Below are 25999 nucleotides of genomic sequence, written 5' to 3' on the forward strand. Positions count from 1 at the left end.
AGATATTCCTTTCTAACACTAAAATGAGTAAACTAATATTTCTAGGGACATCACAATTTCATCCCACCGTAGTGTTTGGGTCCTTGTAAAGAGCTCAGATACACCGTACAAAGCTGGAATTTTCAGAAATACTCAGTTTCAACCTACATGTTCCCACTGAAGAGATTTCTAGTGCTTTCCTACTCTCACATATTGGAAAATTTGAAGTAAATCTCCCAAATAATCAGATTTAGAAATAAACATACCCATTTATTCCGACTTTACAAACCATTAGGAAGAAGACTCATGTTTTAAACTATTGCTGCTCAGCCACAAAAGCCAAGGCCCCAAGTTGTCTTCCCCAAACTATCGCTTCAAGAAAAACATCATGGATCATGAAGTCTGAGACAAAAAAGGGGCAATCCTTTCCATGATTGCAATGGGAGCAAGAGCAGATTAGCACTGCACTCTGCCAAAAGTTCCAACATCAGAAAATTTTAATATACTCTAGTATCACTTGAAAAACCTAAACTCACAAGCCCCAAACTGTATGAAAGTAGACAAAAAATAAAAATCTTAAGCTTTCATCTGTGCCCAGAGATTGGTTTTGTAGAAGATGTAGAATAGCCTTTTCCCATGTATACCCAAGAGGGGGCTTTACTACATGCAGTGATGGTGCCTGATACTTTAATCAGAGCCAGCTTACTGCCATAAGCAAAATTTAATTTTTCTAGCCAGTGGAGGAGGGGCCAGGATTGTACAGACACCGTGCAGCTTCTACCATGGGAAACGGCAAAAGGGAAAAGAAGAAACATGCAGACCTGACGTAAGGAGGAAGACACAGAGCTAGGATGCAGAACGAGGAGGAGGTTCCCGTCAGACTCAGGTTTGCTGCTTCTTTATCTTAGAAGCAGAAACATGGGAATAGTGGCAGCGTTGCTGGGAACGGCCGACTCTGACCCCGTGCAGTAAGAACTGCCTTCTGCCCCCTGTGGCAGCAGCAGCAAGCCTGATTCTCCAGGCCTCTGGCACATGCAGAAGAGGGATGATAGCTGTTTTGCTATTCAGAGCAACCTACTGCCCCAAGAGACTTCCTGCTTTGCCTGTGGCCAAAAAAAGCCTCGATTTTAATAAAAACTGCAAAAAAAAGTTTTGGAACATGAGGAAGTTCAAATGGCTATGTTTTTATTTAATAAGTACAACAGCAATATCATAATGTGCTTTTAAAAACCAGCCTTTTCAAATAATTACATACCATCTACATATGCTGAATGCCTATATTTTTTCAAAGATAATCAGAATGCGTCCCATATACATTACAGGATAATTCGGTGCAAGGCTACCACTTCAAATCAGTTCTCTCTCTCTCCAATATTTACTAATTACAAGTATTTTTCTTTTGATTAAGTAGCTGGTTGGTTTTCATTAGCAGCCAGTCTCTTCAACATGATCAAAACCAAAAACGCTACACTGAACAGAAATCTTGTAACTAATCACCTGGTAGGGTGACCATGACTATTTCCAGACGCTTCCTCTGCCTCTGTAAGCCAGTGACGAATTGCAGTTATTAACAGGTCAGTGAATAAATTAATTCCAGGGCACTGGAAATTATGTTCATGAAATGAAAAGCAGCCTTGCTGACATTGCATCACTATTTCTAGACAGTGCGTTTGAACACCAAATAAATCTCACAACTTGGATGAGCGCCAAAAACTAGTGACCTAGTTTCATTAGGGTGGGAAAGCAATAGCAATTGGTCCTATGAGAGCAGATTACCAAAATAACTTTACAGAGATGAAAACATTCCATACAGAATTTTCTTTAAATCATATATTTTCTATTCTAACAGTTCAATGAAAACCCCCTCTCTCAAAAAAAAAGCGCCAGTCTTTCTGAGATCCTGTAGATTTTAAAGTTAAAACACACTTACATTTCTCACACTGACATTCCTATAGAGCACTCCCATTAGAGAGAATAAATATTATCTTCTATCTCATTATCTCTTTCCATCTCATTCATAATACCTTAATACTGTTTTAAATCAAAAAAGCTTTTGCATTTTCAGTGAAAAAATGTAACACTTCATGCTTAAACAAAGAGTTTTTACTAATAAAAGTAAGTCTATTTCTAAATATTCAGCACACAGTAATCTGCTCTGTAATCTTCCTTGATTAAAAATTCCTTGGCTTCTCTTCAAAAAACACACTGAGTATGGACGAGCTCCACAGCTGTCAACATAATTTTGAGGAACTTACTAAGCATTGTTGCATCTATACTCGATCCCATTTATATACTCCCAGCAGGTACTCCAGAACCCCATCCCCACTCCTTCATCCCCAGAAACATCTATATTGAGATACGGACATACTGATGAATCTTAACAACAATACAAGGCAGAAGACATTTCATTCTCTATTTTTATTTCATCTTTCTGAAACCCATTGCTTTCTGCAAATTGCTTTCCATTCACAAAGCAGGTAAAGTACAGAAGGTAAATTGAAATACTGTATAAAGACTGTCCTTCCACAGCTAAAAATCCCACAACATTCTTTTATGAACCAAACTGAAATATGACATAAGTAATGAAAGGCATTAATTTCCAAGAAGGAACATGTGCAGCACAACCCAGCAAACCCTGTTTATTCAAAATGTCCTCATTTATATGTGTCAATGGCTAAACTGCAACTCTTAACTGTGTACTATGCACAGTAAGGGTCGTCTGTGTAAAGACTTGTACAACAGGTCTAAAACTGAGAAGACAAACATACTGTTCATTTGACCTCCACAAAATTCTGGGTTCTCTTCCTTGAATGCACTATTTCTGAATTCATTACTACTAGATCAAATCCTAAAGGTTAATCAGAGTTTTCATAGCGCTTACCAAGGCATACTCCAATGTCAAGGAAGTTTTTAATCAAACAATGGCATCAGGATTTGTACGCAAGTTTCAGAAGGACATACTCATCACAAACTTGAAAAAAAATCCATAATGATTTTCTTCTTAATAAATCATTTTTTAAGAAAATCAACAGGGAAGTTGTAGCATTCTGTTTCTGTTTCCTTATCTATCAAGAGTTATTGAGACCTCAGGTTTGTATTTCAAACCTGACTTGTTCCTCTGTCAGTAACTTCCTGAGCAACGTGTACGTCTTCATTCCTTTCCTCCCTTCTGTCCCTGCCTAGAAAGCTGTAAGGTTCGTACAATCTCTCCGTACAGACTGGAGGGTTCTTGCAGTCTCCATCCCAAATGTACGCACACACTGTGGCAGCACCACAGCTAGATTCTGTCAAACTGTGGATTAGAAAAATAGTTACAATAACAATAAAAAATGAAAGTGAGGGGAGGTGCAGAAGCTCAGTCACTTGACAACAACTTACAGAGTGGCCTATGAGGCACTTGATTCCTATGTCTGAATGTTGCTTTCCTCACCTGCAAGAATCATGCAGGCCTTCAGCATAAACATTTTATCTCAGCTTCTGCAACTGAAAAACATACGTAGTCATTGTTTCTGAAGAGCTCCTGAAAATCATTAGATACATAATATGATCAGCTATATACTTTGGGGCCAGATGTCTTATCTTTCTCACCTCATATTATACTGGGTCTATCACTATGCAGATTAACAAGTTTCTTAACACTACAAGGAATGTTACACCATCTTCTTTAAGCATCTTATTTAGTAACAAATCAAAGAACTAAAATATGGAGTTCACAGTTCCTGTGCAATCAATGAAGAGAAATAGGTGTTGTGCAGCAACTAAGATACCCAAAACAGCCTATGTGGTGCGAGTAATCTTCTTAACTCCTCTCTTTATTCTCCCCGTCTTCCCCTCCTCTGGTATTGTTTTCATACACACAGAACTGATAGTTGGTAATAAGACGTTTCTGCTGGATTCTGTCAGTAAAAGATAAACTGTATTACTTTGCCAGGAAGATAGCATAAGTGAAGTTACAGGCCATTACTGAGACAACCCTTAAACTCTGAAAACCATCTGAAGCAGCAACTTCAAGTAGGAACCTGGAAAAGATAATCCGACAAGAAGGTACAGAACCTTAAACATAAAATGTACTGACCATGGAAATAGTTGAGCCTAGAACTTGGAAGCTCAGGATTTTTGCTTTGGTCCCTATCCCATTCTAAAAGGTGAGACAAGTCACTAGATACTTAGTTTAATTTGCCTACTATTTATTTTCAAAACATAACTCTTCACTAAGTCAATTTAAAAAAAATAAATGGCTTTATGCAATTGTATCTTCTCCATACAGCAATTTTTTATTTTCATCCATGCCCACACCTTTCTCCAGAAACATCACTTATTATTACCTAGTCTTCCTTTAATTTTCATGTCAGCTTAAAAATGAGAAATTGAAAGAAAATAATATAGAAATTGCACACTGACCTGTGCATTTGGAAATTTTTATAGTTGATTTAAAGTGGACAATAGCCCTCAAGAGAGAAGAATGGTGGTTTCAGGACACATTCAGAGGTGGAAAAGGTGGTCTTTTACAAAGTACTCAACTATCTGGCTTCTTACAACTCTTTAAATAAATTCCAAACTTTGCCCAAGGGGAAAAACATTTTGTCAAAGGCATTTGTGGACTTTGCTGAATCTTTATGACTAGATCTTTATGACTGACCAAAAAAGCTCATTTACCAAGACAATAAATAAAGATCATTGTAAATTTTAACTGGCTTTGGAACAGTAAAGGGATCTTTAACTTGCAGTATTTTAAATTGTTTCTCTCCATTTATTTTATTCTCTCCATCTTCCTTTCACTATAGTACCCCAAATAAATCTATCCCATTTTGCACCTACGCTATGAAACCTACTGTGAATTCCATTCATGATGTTGTGCTCTGCCTAAACTGAAGTTTCTATTCAGTGCCATACTGTTCTATATATGGTCGTAAAATTGAATTGCAAATGCAAAGTTTGGGTTTGCTTTCTTTTCAAAGCTTCACTCTTCAGTTACCAATGTCACAGAAATGGTCTGAAAAAGATACGAGTGTGATAGTACAACCCACGCTCACTTAGACAGAACTTGAATGGGGCTTAAATCTGCATGATTTAAGCAGGAGGGAAGAAATCAAACCTTCTGTCACTTTTATTCATATTTCTGACTGTCATTCAAAAATGAGCAATCCATCAATCTCACAATACAATTTTAAAACTGCTGAAACCAAATATACTAATATATCTACAAAAATGAGGAAAACAACTGATAACTGTATCTCTACCTACCTCCAATTGTTTGGATACTGGCTCAGGTTGCAAGAATGAAATTCTAATCTTAAATTTTAATAAAAACAGCAGAACTCAGAACTTCAATCTCGACATAAAGCACAATGTTGCTGGTGTCCCCAAGACATGAGAAAGCTTTAAAGACGACTTAATCATTGATCGTAGCTAATGTTTGTTTTCTCCATATCTAAATCACATTATTCTCCTGCTTCAGGCCTTCCATACTTCGCCTTCCAGGGCCATGAAGATTCCCTTTCTCTTCTCTCACTCTAATGCCCAACTTGGCTTCTGGGGGTTTCTTTTGTTCTTGTTTTATTTCCTCCTTTCTCTGCAGCATCAAAGGACTAACTTTAATTAGGTACAATGGGAGGGGAGGGCAGTATTGTTCCTTGTGATTTTAAAATTTTTCAAATATCTGATTGTTAATTCTGGTCTGTAAACAAGACAATCTCCAAATGTAGGTCAGGAAGAAATCTGTGCTAGCAGAAACTACAGGAATGTCAAAAAGGGTCAATTTCCTTACACCGACCTTGAAATTTCAAATAACAAATTCTATACAATTGCAATCACTTGCGACATTGATGACAGCCTTGATATTTCCTTTTCCAGGAGGATGTATGAGTTGGTTTTTTTGGTGTGTGTGTGTGTTTAAGCTATAAATCTTACATTTCTTAGATGGTTTTGGAAAGCATTCTGCAGCCAGGATGCAAAGGGAGAAAGCACAGATTATTCTGTGGATTCCTCCGAAACAGATAAATAGTGTATGTTTGATGTGAATATGCGGAACAGTTCTGATAACATGGAGTTCTCCAATCTTGTGTTCCTGCAGCACATTACCACTACTTGCAAACTATTCTGTTTACAAATATAGACTGTAAATACAATTTGAAAAATATTAGTTTTATGTATTGAGCATTTGCAGCATAAGTATTGCATGACATTTTAAAATTCTGCCTCAACATCATCACCATTAGAACTGATCATAAAGCCAGGGAGAAAATGAGTCATTTGATGAAAATCAGCTTATTTTTCTTAAGAAAAGAAGAAAACATAAGAACTACAATTCTCTCTAACTTACAGAAGCAGAACTAATTCACCTCCCTCCAATAACATTCTACATATTTTGTTTAATTACTTTGAGAAAAGAGTGGATGTTAAAACATCTGTTTTCTATATTATTAGCGATTTTTTACTTGAGGCCATTTATTTAACACGATGCGTAAAATAAACATTACAAAATATTAAAATGCAAATAAAGCTATCGAGACTTCAGATGATTAAAGAAAAAGCAGATAAATGTTCACAGAGTAGTTTAGTTTTTTTACTATATGAAATGATAATAGGACTGCAAATGCTCAGCAGACACTTTTAGACCTCAGTAAAATAATTTTTAAAGTCTTTCATACTAGTTTAAAAAAAAAGTAGTATATCTTCTTGGTTGTTCCCCAGCATATCAATTTTTAAGAACAGCATCAATGAAATTCTGAAGATGTCCATTCAGTAGCTTATTTTAACTTGTCTTCTACCAACATCTGTTAATTTGAGGGGTTTACAATACTAAAATCTGACATAAGATTGGGATAGGGAAGCAAGGGAAGTAAAAGAAGTTACAAGGGAGTTTATGGATCAGCTGAAGAGAAAAAGCGATACCCTCTTAAAGTTGACCATTTCATTTTTTTTTTTTTCCTTCTTCCTCCCATCAGTTGCTTAGTTGTTCAGGACTAAGAGTGAAACTTTAAAAGGGAAAGAGGACTCAATGGGTACTTCTATGTAATGAGACAGATTTTTTTTTTATATATAAAAGAATTGGAGAGTAAGAGTTTATGGAAAAAAGCACAGGAGAAGACAAGACTGAGGGCAGTGAGAGCAGAAATGCAGGTGGGATGGAAGGGTGTAGAGGCAAGAGGTAAAGTTATAGGAAACAAGCAGATTTTTCTTTCTAAATATCTATGTAATCATATACTATCAAGTAGCACCTACAGTTAAAAAAAAAAAAAAGTAAATTTTCTAAGTCCTATTTCAGATACTACCATGAATGGTGACACTAATTTTTCAATATTTGTCAAATGCAATTATTCCTATTACGTTTGAAACTACAGTATATAAAGCTAACTATTGTAATGTGTGTGAGATTTCAACTTGAAACATCTGACATTTTATTTAACCTTTACACTTGGTTGAATTGCACAACTCCTGCTGTTAGCAAGATCACATTCTTCTGCATGAGTTTGTCACATCTGGAAATACCCTTGACATCTTTCTCATATCAAATAGGATTATTTTTTTTTAAATAAATTCTCCAATAGCGACCTTCATTCTGTTTTTAAAAGTGAAAAATAATAATATAGGAGATAATAAATATTCACAGTGATTACCTAAACCCAACTTTCATGCTTACTCTCATTTTATTTCCATGCAAAGAAAACTGATTTTTCAGTATTTTCCCTCCATCACCTTTTATAATCCACAAATACCATAACTTCCCCAAACACATTTTAAAATTCAGAAAAGTCAAAACAGTACTGTTACCAAAGTGGAAAGAGAAAGAGAACACAAATGCTTAATTAAATCTCTCTCTTGCTATATATCTTGAAGACAAGAAAAAGTCCAGCATACTACATAACATAGCTTCAGTTTCACATCTGAATAAAGATGTCCAAAGTAATTTTAAGACACAGAAAGAAGATATAGTTGATTCACATTAACAAAGTTTTGGGGGTTTGGGTTTTTTCTTTTTGTTTTTTAAGGCTTCTGGGTATAAAATGCTTTTAAATTGAAAATTGACAAGGAAAAACATACTCCTGGGGATTATGTGCTGGATTTTTATTTTATTTTTAAAGATATCGAGTTACTCTTCAAGGTTTTGTAGAGACAGCTCTGTAATGAAGCAATATTTTTATTGGGGAGAATGATGACAATTTATTTTGATGACTTGAATGAAGTCCTGCAAATTAAAATGTCTTCAAAAACAAAATAAAAAAAGAGGTGTGAAAGTTGCAAGTATAAAGGGGTTAGCTACAGTTTTAACCCAGCTGGGTCAAATTATCTGCTGATATTAATCTATTAATTTCAACTGAGTTTTCCATTATTTTGTTTTATCCTTTTATGTGGAAACATAATTGTGGATGAATACCAATAGCTTAGCTCTATACATAAAATTCCCACCAAAAGCATTTGCATAAAACAAAAAATAAGGTTTTTTTCATATATACCTGTCTTCCCCACTTCCTACTGGCACAGGACATTTCTCCTTGTCCAACCAATTGTGCCCCATTCTATTAACAGAGCAAGAAAGTGCAAGTATGCTGTTGGCAGCATTTTTATCTCCTCAGAGCACATCTATTATTGAGTGGTATCCAAATAAGATACTAAGTAAATAAAAGCAGATATGCCAGCAAGGCATCCTCTCTCTATTGCAGGCCCAGTATGACACTCACAGTGATAGGCTGGAGATAAACAACAGAAATAAATTATGAATGGAGGTAACTTTAAAAAGTCACAAAGTGGAAAAAGGAAGGACAATATCTGCTCTAAGAGACAATTTCCAGCCAAGAAGAAACTCGTCACTGTGAAACACTTCCTGTGCAAGTTGAGAGACAGCAGAAACAACATACAGTAATATAAGAGGTTTGCTTTCTTTTTACTCCAGTTTGGGAAATAACAGTGGGAAGAAAAAGAACATGATTTTTGTGCAAGAGAGACTCTTCTTACATGAAGTTGAGTTCTGTACAGACTACATTGCCAGACAGAAAATAAGTCTGAATTCATTGCTCACACAGACTCACTGCTTCCAGTGAGACGAGTCTCCTGACTGAAACATTTTCCCTATCTGCAACATCTATAATACGTCCCTCTGGTGTGGATTCCTTCATGTCCAGTAACGGGTGAGTTTATGCTGAAACACTTCCTCTGTGAGAACAATAAAGGTTATTCCCTTTATCTGGCCACCTACTTTTGATACAATTCCAGGAACTCCCTACTTTTGAGAGCACTGCCCTGTAGTCAAATTGACCAAAACTGCCCGACAAACCCAAAGTTCACGGGGAAAAGTGTGGAAGAAAACAGACAAATGAACAGTCTGGCATATATACTTGTGGTGGCATAAGACCACTTGTACAATGAATAGCAATTGGAGGACTTTCTAACGAAAACAGAAAATGTTAACGTTCACTGGGAGGTAGTCACCCCAGCACCAAGTTACCAAGCCCTGTTGTTCTCTTTGTTACACACTGCTGCTCATTCACGAAATGTTGACTTCCTTTCTGGACAGTGGGACGCATTGAACAGGAAAAATGGAGAGCCTTTCTACTTTCTCTAGCTCACAGTTTGCCAGTTGAGGCTTTTTCCATGGTGGAAAGAGAACAGGATTTAAACTTCCAAGAGCAAGAGATTCAGTCCTCCTCTCTCACATCCTGAGCAGCTGGTCTATGCATGAAGCTATTGTATAAAAGGAAGCACTGCTCTCATTCCCACTTACTTTTTCTCTGCTGTCCACCATGAATTTTCTGAGGAGACTCAACCTGTTAGCACAGACGAAGCATACTCTACAAATCCCTCCTTGGTTGAGACCCTCAGCAGACTTCGATAGAGAAACTCTTCATTTCCAAATATTAGTCAGGATTTAATTAATTGCTGCTCAACCTCAGCTTTCAACAGGCTATAGTACTTTTGGGCATAATCAGAAGCAAAATTTCTTGCACCTGGGAACTTTATATTAAAACAGGTTTGTCACTAGACAGCATCTAGTTGAGTCTTCTCATGATCACATTTCAAAATAGGATGGCATGCAACACTTCACACAGTAAGGTCCAAAATGTCACAGCTGATCTGCCCTGAACATGTAATACCTCACTATTCAATTCTAATAACATTCTTTTAGTGTAGCTTTGCATGGGTAAATTCCCAGGTTTTTTTTTAAAGTAAACAAAAAAGAAAGAAATTTTTCGTTTGACCTCAAACACCCACATTAATTATCATTAGAGTTGAAATCTCTAGATCTATCATATACAACTCCTGTTTATTCTACTCTGTCACCTGCCAGAAATAGATTGTCATTCTGTATGGACCAGCTTGGAAGAAGCAACACATATTTTGTCAGTGAGTTTCAGATATATTAGATGGTAGCAGAAACCTGTTGAGACCTCTTAATGGCTACAGCTCTCTTTTCAGCTCCACTGCCCAATCCTACTTTGGCCCAGAGCAGCTGGAGGCAGGCATTATAAGAAAATACTTGATTCATCCACAAAAACTAGGTTTAGGGTTCAACTGGGCACATTTGGCTGCACAATCCTTTCCCTCATTCTTCACTTTCTGAAGACATGAAGCATGATCAGTTACTGGTTGGATCACTGGAGGTGAGAAGGGCTGAACGTTCATATTGCTCAGTAAGGTTGGTGCAAGTGCAGGCTGATCAGGAAAAAGTTGCAATAAGCTCAAATACATTTAGCAAAAAGAGTCCTCAGAAAGGCTGGTAAGAATGTGGAAAAATTCTTTACTGAACATATCCAAAAACTTTGCAAGTTTTAAAAACCTTGTAACATGGTAATACCTGAGGCACAATTTCAAGGAGCTGAAGAAAAAAAAAAATCCATCCCCAAAGCTTTTGCTTTTGTTTGTTTTTAATGTCAGTGGATAAAAATCACTCCATTATTTTATGATGAGAAAAACAAAATATTTTTCAAACCTCAGTCTTCTGATGGCAATAAAACATTCTGAATGAAACTTTCAAAGAAACTCATTATGAGTCAGTCACCTAGCATTTCAGATGAAAGCAAAAGAAGTTTGATATATCTATAAATAACTGAAGACAAGGAAACATGAGGCAATCTCAGTAAATTGAAGAATACTGAGACTATCTGGAGAACACGACCTGAATTTCATGGACTGCAGAGTATGCTTCCAGTACTATTATCCTGTGGGATTCCTCATATAGGGAAGGAGACGGGGCAGAGGAGAAAAAAATAACTACAAAGATAAACAACAGCATTTTCTATCCATCTATTTCTTCACCAGGACCTATCATCAAGGCATATTATCTCATGACAACAACACCAGAAGGAAATCTATCTTCAAAGTTATCTATATGATTCGTCTTTATCCACTGCTAAGAAGGGAGCAGCCATTAGAACTCAGAGTTATCCTTATGTAAAACATAGCTTTGAACACACAGAAAAAGAAAAGCCAGGGAGAAAACAGTGAGAGAAATCCCAACTCAATAATAGCCATAATAATGGAGCATTTTAAATTGTATGATAGTTGTCTATATTAGTGACGGGATTGTTTCTTACGCAAAGTTCTTATCAGTGTTCCCATTATGGTAGTTTTTACTTTTCTCTCAAAATGAGCTGCAACAATACCAATTGAAATTGGAGCTAGCGTTTTCAAGATAGTTTCCACTCATCAGAAAGAAACTAGGCATAAAGAAAGGGTATAAAGTTCCCCCAGAACTTACAGAAATGACGGTCAAAGCTCAAGGGCGGGGAGGGATTGTTTTCAAATCATTGCCCTTTCCCCAGAAAAGCAGATGTCTCAAAGTAAGAATGGTCTATCCACAAAATAAAAACAAATGCTTTCCTAACACAAAGGCCTCATCAAACATTATGCATACCTTTTTATAACTTTCATTCATCCTGAATCCAGAAAAAGCAAGCCAACTGGCCTTTCAAATAAAAAAAGGTATTAAGAGTTTTTGTACCTCAAAAATCTCAAAAAAACGTTGGTAAGACAAAAGATCCATTCACAACCATAGTTTCCATTTTTAAACTTTTTACAACCAATTCACAAGCAGCATGAAAACAGAATTTGTATCCTGAAGTACCAGATGGTATGCAAAAGCGGATCATTAATTAAATTACCATTTTTGTATACTGATATTTAACATTATCTTTTTTCCTAGTCTGACCAGAGTTACTCAGCCTTCAGATCATGACATCAAATCTCATTTACAAAGCCACTCAATACTGACTGACTTAATGTAGACTTTGATTAAAAGCATAATACACAAGTGCCACTTCCTTAAAATGAGAAAAAAAATTAATTTTCAGTAAGTGATATGAGCAATAAGCTTTAAAAACACGCCAATGATCCTTAATAGAAATACAAAAGCAAGCAGAAATTCATAAACAACAATCCAAATCTAAGTACCCAAAGCACATGTTATTTTGTTATCTATGGTAATGAAAGCAAAACATTCATACCTGCACCTGGAATGATTGCCAGCTTTGTTTCAACTAGGCCCATTTTAGCAGATGAGGCTGAAAACCAAAATTTAAATGTGAGTTCTTACTATGATCTGTACGAAAAAACTTGCAGAAATATGTAACAGCAGACCTACAAGAGCATTAATTTATTACGTTTCCCTCATAAGGTACAAATAATCACTTAAAAAGCATTTGCTTATGAAAAATCTATAAATAGATCCAAATGATCTTAAAAGACCCAACTACTCCTACCAAGGCAAGTTTTGTACCTAATTGTCACATAAGATGACAGGTGATGCAAATAAGACATCAGAGTGAATAACAGACTTATTTGTAGAATGTAAAGTTTAGCTTTTTTGTAAAAAAGCTATTATTTAACAACTTAAAATGGGGGCGATGTCTGTTTCTGATGATTATGAATTCTTTAGCTGACTGAATACTCCCTCAGGGTCAAACAGCTTAACATACTATGAGTTACTGGCAACTGTTCAGGACTAAGTTTCCATTTACTTTCCAACAAATGGCTTTACAGTTCTGACAGCTGGGTAGGTCAAGGTTCCTCTTTTCATGTGTTGTTGTCACTTATTTTATAACAGCTTAACTGCTTGTTTAATAATAAACTCACAAACAAGTTTTGCTTGTCCCCTGCAACCTGTTTGTATAAAAACAAATGGTCCATCTAGAACTCTTCAAGTGAGGAGAATACTTTAATTATTAAATAAAATATCAAAATATCTACCTACACTTCTGGGAATACTGCTAACGACAAAGATCATAAGAAGGATAAAACACGCAACAAAAATATTCTAGCTATCAGTGATAAGTGGCATGAAATTAAACATCAGCAATTATTTCAGTCAAGTTTCTGCTAAAATGCTCAGAAATAATTGATCCTAAACAGTGTCAGAATACAAAATCAGTTTAAAAGATTGTTGCCAAGACAAAGATTAGTCAAGCCTTCTGCAACACTAATAATCCTTTGTTCAATTAATAGGATTCAGGCTTACCTGCCACTCTTATGTCACAGGCTAAAGCCAGTTCCAGGCCACCACCTAAGGCAGTCCCATCTATTGCAGCAATAGTAGGTACTGGCAGATTAGCTGAAAAAGAAAGTACCAGTTAACACCTGCCTCACAAAGATCATGTCTGGAACATTATTTTATTACATTTTATTCAAATCGTGGTCACACCAGAGAAAAAAGTTTCATAAAACAGCAATGCAGATCTTAAAACTCATTGTTCAGCATCACTTTGGCAAAAAGCTGACACCCCACTCTCACCCTCCTAATCACTCTGAGGCCAAACTGCATTGCAAGGCTTTTTCTTCAACTTCTGCGCAGTTTTGACAAAAACTTGACTGGTATACTCCAAAAAAAAAAAAAAAAAAAAAAAAAAAAACCAACCCACCACGCATTGCAGATCTATCCAAAGGACAAAACAGGAATATTTGAAGAGCCACATACACAAACCACAGCCCCCAGTTGAAACAGAGATGTTCTCTCATAATTATTAGCAACTGTGATGATGGCATAGATGGAAGCTCTCCATGTCTTAATATTCCCAGATGTCATGTGGCCACCACCATGGTCCCTTTCTGCTATAAAGCAGCAGCCAACAAGTCTTCAGTCATTTTAAAAACAAAACAAAAAAAAAACATGTTGCACATATACATGACAGGTAGCATGGTGTCCAGAGGCCTGTGTGACAATGACAATGTATATTTAACTTGTTTATCATCAGTGTTCTGACATGAGGAATTCTAGTATTAAGCATTCAACTGTAAGTATTGCTCTTCACCTCTAACAGGTTTAAACTCTTTTCTGCATCATGAACCCAAAGCAGTCTGATAAAAAAATGCATTTTTCCCATGAAAAATAAACTCATGTTTACAGCTTTAATTACATTTAATATTACATTTACTACAAACTATCAGTAATTTTAGACTATACCAAAAAAAATATTCAAGTGGTATATTTTTGCTACTAAAATTTCAAAGACAGTCAAAAGCAATGAACTGTTGGAATTCATTAGCTGAACACTTGGGTGTACAGCTTGTTGAAATGTTAAACTAACTCTTGACAGCAACAGTTTTTTCTGCAGATGTTAAGAAAATATTTTCTTCACTTTAATGCTTCAGCTACTTGAATTCAATGACCACTTCAATCTTAGTTGGAAGTTGAAAAAGAAGAAAAATCTGCTGCCAAAATATAAATGAAAATGAGGTGTGAGAGAATAAGATCTCCCTTTTTAAAAATCTAGAAGGATAATGTGACCAGAAATGATCAGTTTAAAATATTAAATACAAATAATATTTCCTTTTTAGCGAACTAGCTAGTTTTAAGTCTAGAATGTTTCATTAAGCTTACTTTTTCTTTTAATCTGACTTAAGTGTCAGATAATTTCATTTTTAAGAGATATCAATTAAATGTTAATCTATATCAGCATAGGTAAATTTGTATATGAACAAGTGCTGCCCTACTGGTTAACAAAACAAAATATCAAATTGAGTGAAATGCTACTTTTAGTAGCAAATCAACATCCTTTTATGATTAACAGCTAATAAGAATCAAATTTTCTTTAAAATAAAAAAAGAACAAAAGGTTATAAGTGCTATTCAGAATTAAAATAGATGCTATAAATCAAAGTCTCTTGTTCGGTGGTTTAGAACTGGTGATCTGAATCAACTCCAGCGCCAAAAAAGACTGATTACAGTCTGCAACATCAAGCGCTTGGAGTCACTTAAAAGACTCCAGGATATCCATTATATTTGGCATCTACCACAGAAGAATAGGAGACGGAGGAATGGAAGTCAAATCTGCTTTTTTGCTACCTACTTTTTCTTAGTGATACGGGAGGACAAGATGAGAAGGCAAATCTCATTTCCAGCAGGGCCAGATTGCTCACCAAAAAACATACTGCCACTCTGAACCAGACAATCCATGCAGTGTACAATGCCATACGATCTAGCTTTAAAAGTTCATGGATGATACAGTGCTTTCTTAAAGGAAGCTTCCTCTGCTACCAGTAACTGAAAAATCATTTGCCTGAAGACGAAGGCATAATAATCATTAACTGCAGCTTCCAGGAATTTCTGGCTACATGGATTTTCCATTCTTGAGAGATTAGCAAATAATATCCTGAGTACTAGTTACAAACTTTTTGCAGGACTAATAAGGCAAACTACTTTCCCTGTGATGAGTAACTTCCAGTTTTAGCTATGGTATAATCCAAGTACACTACTACAAACAGAAATGAAACTCACGGTAGAACAGTATTATAAAAATAGCTTGGTTTCAAGAATTACAACCACAACTCCTAATAAAAAATACTAAATTTCTTAATTCACGGGAAGAAAAAGTAGTTCGGACGTCACCATATGTTAAACTTCATCACTTCAAGGATATTAATTTAAAGGGACACCTCACACGTGAAAGCTGACAATGAGTGACCCTTTAAAGTATTATACAAATTCTTTACAATTCTTTACAGCTCTGTCCTAATGCCACATAAGAAAAGAACTAAAAAAATAAACCCATCTAACATCATTCTGTGAAGTATTAGGAAAAGAAAAAGATTTGGAAATAAGTTAGCAATTGCTCTGGATTAAAAAATGAGTTTCTAAGTCATTAAAACTTAATACCAAGGGTAAAGCTTCTTGGAATTTTCACATTTTGTACCACAAAAGACAGACACTTGTTCATGTTTATCTTCATATTTTTAATAAACAATAGCTGAAACCGCTTAGCTTGTAAGAAACCCAGATGAGATTTGGCGGGGGGTGGGTGGGGGTGAAAATCAGGCCCTGCAGATTTAACTGAGTTGTATGGCTCAAATTTTAAAAGTGCTAAATTGAGTAAATAGACAGGTCAGTCTCCACAATAGTTTTACATGGCAAGACTCACTTGCTACAAATGACAGGCAAAACCTATTTAAAGCCTTGTCCATCAGCTCAATACTTTTATTCTAAAGCATTCTACAATTTTGTCATGCTATAGATAATGGATATAAATTTAAGACAAGATTTTGTACAACTGATCATTAGAGCCAGACTCAAAATGCGATATGGGTTTATCAACATAAAATCATAAGCTGCATAAAGTCTGCAAAAGAAATTAGAAACATACATAAAAGATGCACAAAATAATTTAACAAAATTAGTGTGTGTAACACAGATGACTGTGTATATAGAGAGATTAATGTAGAGGTAATGATTTAGAAAGTATCAAATCTTGAGACTGACCATAAGAGTGGCTCTTTCTTGCTTGCTAAGTAAATTTATACCTGTAGTACCCTCTGTAAGCAACTGCAATACATATCTGTACAAAAGGAAGAAATTTTCTCAAACTAGGTGGAAAATTGTAAGTTGTAGGCTTCTTACACACCAGCGAGCTTTTTATGAGAGCCGTGCATATGTAGCTTGATGGCAGTTTCAAACAATCAACCTGAAGAGACCTGTGCTATTCCTTGCTTCCTTCCTACAGGTAGGATACAGAGGCGTACACAGCCACTATTAAAGAACAGAAGATCCAGCAGACCTAGAATTTGTAGTCCTGGAAGTAAAAGTCCCCCCTGTTAGTGCAGTAACATTTCTATGAACCAATGAAAAAAAAAAAAATCATGGAATCCCATTTGAGCCCTAACAATACACAAGTTATAAATGTCCTTGAGACATAATTAGCCTCTATCTTCAAAGTAGCCTGCTATAGATTATTTGAATTGGAATTACTTGTCTTAAGCATAGCAGTCAGAATTTGGGATTTAGCAACATTCAAACGGAGCCCCACTTCAAAAGTTTTCCTTTTAAAATATTTGATGTGAAATGCCAAACTGAAGGCCACAGTCACGTCACTCCCCTAGTTACTCCCCTTTTAGCACCTGGACAATCCTGAAAGAGTCCTTACTGTCAAGCCTAGTTTCTCACTTCGGTGATCTTTGGCAATCAACCCTCAGAAAGATTGGTTATTCAGAAGTAAAGCAGTACAGGTCACTGCCTTTAGCCCCTACTGATCCAGACACAAGATTTGTAAGCCTAACTTGTCTTTTCTTTAATTATGAACAGACAGTTAGTGGTCCAAGAAGAAGAATTCTTGTTTTCCAGTACTGACTTTAGGAAGGTAGTGACAGTACTCCTATCAAAAACTGGGAGAGCTTCCAACTAAGCTATGAGTAGCAACAGAATTCAAGTTTATGTGACAGCACAGTTGAGTTCTGACAGAATAGAATGAGAATCAGAATGGAGAAATGCACTTCTCCAAGCTACTTATTCCACAGTTGCATTTCCGATTATTTGACAAATCATGTTTGTTTAGTGCGTAACTCACTAGGACAAGCAACTTCAAGTGTCATTTCTAGCAGCTTATTTTTCCTCTTGAATAATGGATCCCATAAAGCATAAAGAAAGAAAGATGAACTGTCTAAAAATACCCTGCATACTCCAAGTATTATATGGTATACTGGAAGAAAGCATGCTATAAATTGAAGGATATATAAAAAGTTGTGCAATTCATTATCAAACTCAAGCAGATGAAGAAAGGGTAGCAAATATTTGCATTCTCCTGCCTGCAGCACAAGATAAACCTTTAAATCTTACCTTACTGAAAGAAACTTTCTAATTTGTTTCTCAGTATATCCATTTGAAAGTAGTAACAGTAATGGCGCCTTCTAATTAAAGAAACAACTGGTCACCTACCCCAAAAATGACTAAACACAGCTAAACACCTGTTTGCAGATTGCATAACTAATGGGCCAGCCATTTGGAAAGCAAGAAAGAAACAAAAGTAGTCAAAATATACAGTGAAAATGTCAATGGAAGAATTATCAAATTTGGGGTTTATTATTTTATTATTAGAAAACAATGCATTACGTATTATTTATCTTCAGTGAAGACTTTTTGTATCATCTGAAGATCTACTAACAACAGCTTAAAATCACGTAACACTTCAAGTGCGACCCCCGTCTATGGGCCAATTCCTCCACCAACAATGGAGAAAGGTGCAAGTTCTGTTGCTATATAGAGTTCCTTTCCTAACTCAAACACTGCAAGTTTTCTGGTTGCAGATTAGGAAACAATTTTCAGAGGGCCACAGGCATAAATACAAAATTTGAGCCAGTATTAGTGATGATTTAAAACTATACGCTAGCATGCTGTAATTACTACAAAAGGATTTTTTAATCTGGTTTTAAAATAATTGAGTCTATACCTAAATATTCATGTTCTATAACTCAGTATCACCCTAAATAGATTTCTCTTCCCCCTGTTAACTACCCAGATCTTTAGCTTAGAGAGCAATGTCACAAGAAGAGATTATCTCTAATTCAGATTCTTCCCCTCAAAAAATAAAAGTGCACACAACCATGCACTTTGAGTGGCAAGTAGAAGCAGTCTCCAAGTAGTTAGACAACTTGAATATTCTTTACTTTAGGAAAATTTTAATCACAACAGTGCACTTTTATGTAAGTTAATTTATTTCATAAGAAGCTAGAAAAATAGTTTTAAAGTGCTGTAACACACACAGAATGCTAAATCTCAATTTCACCTTTTGGGATATCTTCATAAAGAACAACAGCAAGTCACTAGGATGGAATACAAACTTTGCACTTGAAAAGGAATATCAGTTGTCTTTGAGGCATTTATTTACTTTGCCCTGTAAAATCTGATATAAAGTCTGGCAGTCACTACAATAAAGCTCACTTGCATTTTCAGCTATAAGCACTGCTATCAAAAAAAGGCCTTTCCATAGGAAAAAAGTTAACAGAAACCAACTACTTCAAAAAATGCTTTCATCCATTTTGCAGGATAACCATAACACAATGAAGTCCACTGGAAAACCAAAAAACAAACAAAAAAGGCATGTAGCAACATATAAGACTGGCTAAAAGACTGAAATAGCTGTTGAATCTCTGAACTTGTAGTCAAAGGAGATTGGTCAAGTCATTTTTTTTGCTGTGAGAACTGCAAAATGCAAACATACGGAAAATGGTTACTCCCAGTAACTGATATGTTTACCCTTATTTAAAAAATAGACAGAAATATCTCCTTGTCCAAAAGTATGACCACACTTTTCAGTCTGAAATGCCTACACATGCATTTAGATACAGAAAATTATTTTCCATACATTTGCCAGTTACAACTGCAAAAGGCTATTAGCTACCCTCTAATTCTTGTGTTTTGAGTAAGAAGCTTAGTAGACTGCTACAGTTGCCAGATTTATTTGAACATCACTACCTTTGCTTTCATACTTTCAAAGTTCAGGCAAATAACTTGTAGCAGGAAAAAGCCACACGGAAATTTTAGTTTTTAACACCTGTAAGAAGTTTTGCTTTTTTTTTTTTTTTTTTTTAATGAAAATGGTTACTGTTGACTGTTTGCAGTTGATTATTAGGCAAAAGATATTAGCAAAGTTTATCTTCTCTTTATTAACAGCTACCAGGGATGACAGTAGCCAAAGGATTTTCTGAAAGCATCTCTCTGAATCCCATTAATTTCCCATTTTTTCACTGACTCACTAACCCTTATAAGTGGCCTGTAAAAGTATTTTTGAATTGACACAGAAGACTTAGTATAGGAACATTATATTCTATTTAGTACTTTTTTTTTAAATCAACAAGTAATGGGGAACAGTGTGTTCTATATTCTTGATAATAGCAGCCAAAGCTAAGAAAGTGCTGGGACTGAGAGATGCTCTCCTCTACAGCCAGCTCTCCTGTGATTTTCTTGAACTTTTTTGTACTATATAAAATAGTTTGGATATTTCATTCATCTTCAGTAATACGTTGCAGTTTGATATATAGACTCCACAGCCACCTTCATATTTACTAATGTTCCTTTTTGTAGTCTTACTTTGTCCTCAGTAAAACAATAATGAAGTAAGTCTTAGAGGACAGAATCTACCTTATGTTTAAATTTCTTTTTTCGTATAGCACACGCAGAAAATAAAATTCAAACAATAGCACAACTATAACTTCAAATAGTTAAGAGAACCCAATGGGACAAGACTTACATTTGTCTGTTTATTGGATGCTTGTTTCATTTACAGTGTGAAGATAACACATCCTCTAGTACTAGTATAAGTAACCCATTCGACATAATATAAAGAAAATCCCAAAGAGCGTGATCATTTTAGCTGAACATTTCTAGAAATTTTTCTCCTGTATCTGTTTTCATCAATATTTCATATACATATGAATATTTCATCATATTCCTATATTAGTTACTTTCTCCACTCTTAAATGAAACATGGAATTAAATTTCAACTGCTCTAATGCTAAAATGTCTTTAGTTCTATATTAGCTTCATGTAGTAAGTAATATTTTCAATCAGCTCCTTCACTGAACGCTACACAGGAAACAAAGAAGTCTCTAAAAAACTGTTTCACAGTAAGCTTAAAAAAAACAAACAAGCAAATAAAAATTCCAGCTCTGTAACATCATCAAAGCAGTTCTGGCCACCTTCCTATCCAGTACACATCTAGATAAAAATCCATGTTCAATGTAAGACTTAACCATTCTGGAGTCAAAAACTATTGCTGGGCTCAAGCGACTAGCCTAGGTTTTCTTGGATAGCACAGAGCAGCGTAATACTCTCTGTACCATGCCAGGTGCTGCTGCCCTTTGAATATTAATTGGTTCTAGGCACAGGGCCAGAGACTGAGGCAGGCAAGGCAAAAGAGCTAACAAATTATTCCCTCTCATTCAGAGACAGAAACATTCACATTCAAACCTGAACAGGATGAGGAAGGGGAAGAGTTTCTCAACACATCAAGCCTAAGTAATGTGACACCCTTGAGAGGGGACAGAAGCAGTGGACAGCAGCAGGTCATACTGGAGGCATGTTTTAATAGTCAGTGTGCAACCTGGCTATAATGATCTCAAAAGACAATTTGACCATGCAGAACACCTCTTTTTGCAGTTTTTTTGTGGGAGGAAAATGAAAGAGCTACGTCCAGAGCACAGTCCCTTTTCCTCACAGAACAGCATTTGAAATTACTACCAGAGGGAAAACTTAAACTATAGCTAAGACTATATTAATTCATGGCAAGACTGAACAGCAGTGAGATCAAAGAAAAGGATCTGCTGTGCAAAGCCACCTCCTTCCCTAATCCTTAGACCTGTGGGAAGGAAAATCAGCTGATCCTAATATTCACACCCTCTGTTTCTGTGTCCTTTGTATAATAAGTTTTAGAAAGTTATTATTATGGGAAGAAAAAAGTGCATGAACAATCCTGGAAGCAACACTGTCATATAAATAGCTAATAAACATTTTGGTAGAGAAGTTTAATGTTGCACTCATTGGCATTATAATGGTAGAAAGTTTAGAACTGTGTTTTTTAATTAAAAACAATCCAATGCTATTTGACAAAGCACATATTTTCAGCTCTGCAGGGACAGCACTGTCTATTTAGGAAACAGGCAATACTTAGTCAAAGGGTATCTTAAATTAATTCAACATCAAGAGAAGCAGTAAATCAAAGCTACTACTGGAAAACAACCAAGGGCGCAGCAATGTGCTTCAGAATACTAGCAGTCTTAGGCTATATTAGCCATGCTGGAGCATAGCGCTTCAGCTGAACAGGCAACAGCATACCATAGCAGAAGAAACACTGTGCCAAAAATCGCCCTTTCACAGCTTCAGCAACACAGGGAGACCATGGTGTCTGAGAATGAGGGTGCTAAGCATGGCAGCATCAGCTATAAATTTGTCATTTGTCATATATGACTTCTATCTTTGATAGTTCATTCAGCCTCCCAGTGAAGGCTTTTTCAAGTTATGGCCTGCACCTGCATTTCCCCAAGAGAGAAGCTCACGGTTCTTCTCACTGGATTACTGAACTAGAGCACTCCATCTTTGCTGCCCAGATTTACCTTCAGCAAATCCAGATGGATTTGGTTGATGTTATATATGCAGTTGTCTCTTGAAGCAGAGTAATCAGGAGATAAATATTTGTCAAAAACAGACTATGATCTAGATGATATACAACATGAGATTTGTATGATTTATCTATAACAATAAAACCAAAGATATAAAGTTGAAAATAAAAATGTCTGAGTGTAAGTTTTCTTACCTAACCCTAGAACGTCATCCCTCATTTTGGTAGGTTCTGTATCAGAAACTCACCAAACACCTAGTCTGGGCAAGACAGTCTACTTGTTAGTTTTTCCAACTGCCCAATATTCATTCCTGGATTATGTGTACCTTCCTTAAGTGACAGGCAATTGTATATCCATTTTAAATCATGGTTGCTTCAAAAGTTGTCACCTTAAACTTTCCTGAGGTTTTGAGCATCTTCCTAAACCTAATCAAATTGGTTTACACGTTTCTGCCACAGGCAGTGGAAAGTAGTCTTCATAAAGTAGACTTCTATCATCCTTCATTTAACAATGGATCACCAAATTCTAAAACTCTCACTCATTTGTATAACCAGCAGCAAAGTAAACAGCAAACCTATTACAGTTTGAAATTAATACAGCTAATTCCCACACTGTTCCTGAAGCTCCAAAATAAGCAAATGTTCTATCAGGACAAAATACTTACCCTCAAATATTTTAGTCTCTTGATATGATGCATCATGTGAAAATCATGTTTATTAAAGGAAGAAACTGTGCAAAATCTCTTGGTACAGAAAGAAAAGTGATATATCAAGCTGTAAATCTGTTCACTAGGAACATCTGCATGTCTGCGTGAGGTGAAATTTCATAGCACAACAGCTATTACAGAATGAATTTAAGCTGAGCATGTATTGCATAAGATCTATAAATATATGATTGCATAAGAAATTGCAAAATGCATTTTACTCCATTTTGTCCAGAAACAAATTTGGATCCCTTCTTTCTCCTTTACAAAAACATCTTAAATACTGGATGGAAATTTATGGACCATTCCTCACACCATCCAGACTTTTCCAACATACATATTTTTATGCAATATCAATCATACTGTAAAAACTCAAGAAAATCCTTAAAGCAATCTCAAAGTAGTAAATAATCCTCAAAATAAAGGCAATAGTCATCAACATATCCTTTGGAGAGCAGAAGAAAGTGAAATTTAGAAGTTAGGAACTTAACACACATAAAATATCATAGCAAAGATTAAATATTCTACATTTTAAGAATCAAATTTCACATTCAGTTTACTATGCAAGGGAACATTCTTTCACCATATTTAACTTCTATGTTTTTGGCATACCTGCACCAGAGAACAAAACAGATTTATGCCAGACAGTCAGCAATGCTCCACAGAAGCCCCTAAAACAAGGCACTGAACTGGACCTCAATGATCTTTCTTTCCTATTTTTGAGGCTTTACCATAAGAAAGCATGATGGCAGTTAACAGACCAGAAGTAATGAAAATTGTATAATTCTGATCCCACTCTTGGAACCTCTGGGACCAAGTTTTGACAGCTTGCATTCAAAAAACCTGTAGCATATTGTTTGGCACAACAAGTATTTCCAAGAATGCATGATCTTTAATACTCAAAAACCAAACTTTTTACTGAATAGATTATTTTCTTGAAGGATGAGCAAGGGCACTCTATTAGGTAAATTAAAAGTTTGGTTACCACAGAGAAGAGCCAGAATGACAGAAGACTGCTAAGAATACTGCTAAGGAGAATATATATATATATTTATGTGTGTGTCTGTGTGTGTGTATACATATACACACACACAGACACACACAGACAGTCTATATAGATTTATAGCTACTTTGAATAAAAAGAAATGCTTACCCCAATAAAAAAGCCATCATTGTTAAGGAAACAAAATGCAAGTAACTGAATGCAAGGTGCTTTTATTCAGGAGAGTCACATTCAAGTTGGATATGTTAAAAATAATCATACCTGTGAAGGCTATGTCTAAACAAAGTTACTTAGTATTACCTTTTTTAAGTCATATCACAACTTATGGACTTAAACTAACCAGGTGTCATAAACGAAGCAACGTAAGTTTTGAGTGGAACATGTCCGATAAAAAAAAAAAAAAAGTTATTTCCACTGAGCAAATATTAGTGCTTCAGTAAAAAGGTCTCCCTTCTTAGCTCAGGTCAGCTCTAGGTTTCATCAGGCCACTAGAAAGCTGTTTTGCCTTCCAATGAGATACAAAACCAAGCTTGATCATGCTTCAGCTGGAATTTTCAAAAGTACCCAGGAAAGTCAGTCTCCAATTCCTACTGTCGTCCAGTGGGATTTAGGCACTTAATGCCTTTTATGTTCTTCAGAAGAGCTTTGACAACCAACAGTGTTTCTCACGTGTTACAGGTTGGGGTCAAACCTCACCTTGAGCAATTACTAAGATCTGCCTAGGCCAAATTTTTTCTGTAGTTTCACTTTTTCCCTGTGTTAAACAAGTTATTTTTCTGGTGATGAGTGCTTATTGCATTCTGCTCCTTCTGTAGCCTCAGTTTGCTTTGCAGCTGAAAACGTACATACAATCGTAATACCACAGCCCAGACCCCACAGCTAGTAAAAAGAAACAAAAGAGCACGGATTTAATTGGGAGCTATTCCATATAACATATGCTGAAGATCTGACCCATAATGATGGCATTTCTCCCCAAAATGTCAAAAAAAAAAATGGGGGGGGGGGGTTCTGGGAGTCCATAAGATTTGATTTCATTTTGTCAGGCGGCTTGTTTTGTTGTATATGTTTTCAAGAGATCTATTAATGTTTTTCTCTCTGAGCTTTCTTGAATGTAAAAGCAGCCTTACGTCAGTAACGAAGAGCCTTAAGGCAGAATATACTAATGGACAAGTAGTCTCATATTCCTACTCTTAAGGGGGGGTGGGGGGGGAAGACAACCCACACAACTCCGATATAATTTTAGCAAAAGCAATCACTGCTAAAAATAGAAGCTGCTTTGATTTTTTTCCCCTCAACTTAAAGCTCTTAGAGCTGCAACTAATAGCTCAGTACAGTTTTTTCAGCTTTTTTCCAAGTGCTTATTTTTATACTAAGTGATATTTACTGCAGTCTTAATACTTCACCCAAATTTAGCAAGAAGTTATAAATTAATCCCATAAAAATACTGTAACAAACAAGTGCAGTATGCTTTTAATTTCCAGAAAATTCCTTTCTGTAGCTGTATTCCAAAAATGATACTGCAGCCTTCTAGAAAACCACTAATGCAAGGATTTTAAACATCATGAAATTGACAGCAACTAAAGCAAGCCAGGATGTGTCAATTCTAAAAAACTAAGTTTATCCAGTTACTCAAGATATAAGCAACTTTCAAGCATTTCATCTACAGAGATAACAATGTTTTTTCTTTCTGAAAACACTGTTAAAAAGAAACATCTCCTTACTAGGCCAGACAGCTGAACACAAACAGAATTATCAAAACATGACCTATTTCTGAAGAGCAAGCAGTAGAACACATTTTAAATGAGATTACAGCATTAAACTTGGGTAGAAAAAGAACAAAGTGGGAAATTGGAAATATTGTTCCCTAGCTGTAGAGCATTTGTGCAGCAGCAAATAATCGTTGGAGAATTCTTTTCCTTCTTTAACCATCTCATAACATTCTGGTTGTTGCTGGGCAGGAAAAATACCTTGATCTGCTTATTTTCAATATGCTCATTCATTGCC

The 25999-nt window shown here is 35.8% G+C and overlaps 1 protein-coding gene and 1 long non-coding RNA gene across 5 annotated transcripts in view; both read right to left on the reverse strand.

The window, feature by feature from the left end:
* The window catches only part of AUH (AU RNA binding methylglutaconyl-CoA hydratase), a 110494-nt gene that overhangs the window by 45846 nt on the left and 38649 nt on the right, over nt 1-25999 (reverse strand). For all 4 annotated transcript variants that reach the window (XM_067315997.1, XM_067315999.1, XM_067315998.1 and 1 more), the window contains exons 5-6: nt 13430-13522; nt 12420-12476 (exon numbers count right to left, since the gene is read on the reverse strand). In XM_067315997.1, the coding sequence (XP_067172098.1) occupies nt 12420-12476; nt 13430-13522 (150 nt within the window). The remainder of the gene's footprint in view (nt 1-12419; nt 12477-13429; nt 13523-25999) is intronic.
* On the reverse strand, nt 2383-3419 carry LOC136995368 (uncharacterized). The gene is made up of 2 exons (XR_010886942.1): nt 3358-3419; nt 2383-3271 (listed from the first exon to the last, which is right to left on the reverse strand). It is a non-coding gene; the product is annotated as an uncharacterized lncRNA (long non-coding RNA).

The sequence above is a fragment of the Apteryx mantelli genome, chromosome Z (assembly GCF_036417845.1).
Source record: "Apteryx mantelli isolate bAptMan1 chromosome Z, bAptMan1.hap1, whole genome shotgun sequence".
Taxonomy (NCBI): domain Eukaryota; kingdom Metazoa; phylum Chordata; class Aves; order Apterygiformes; family Apterygidae; genus Apteryx; species Apteryx mantelli.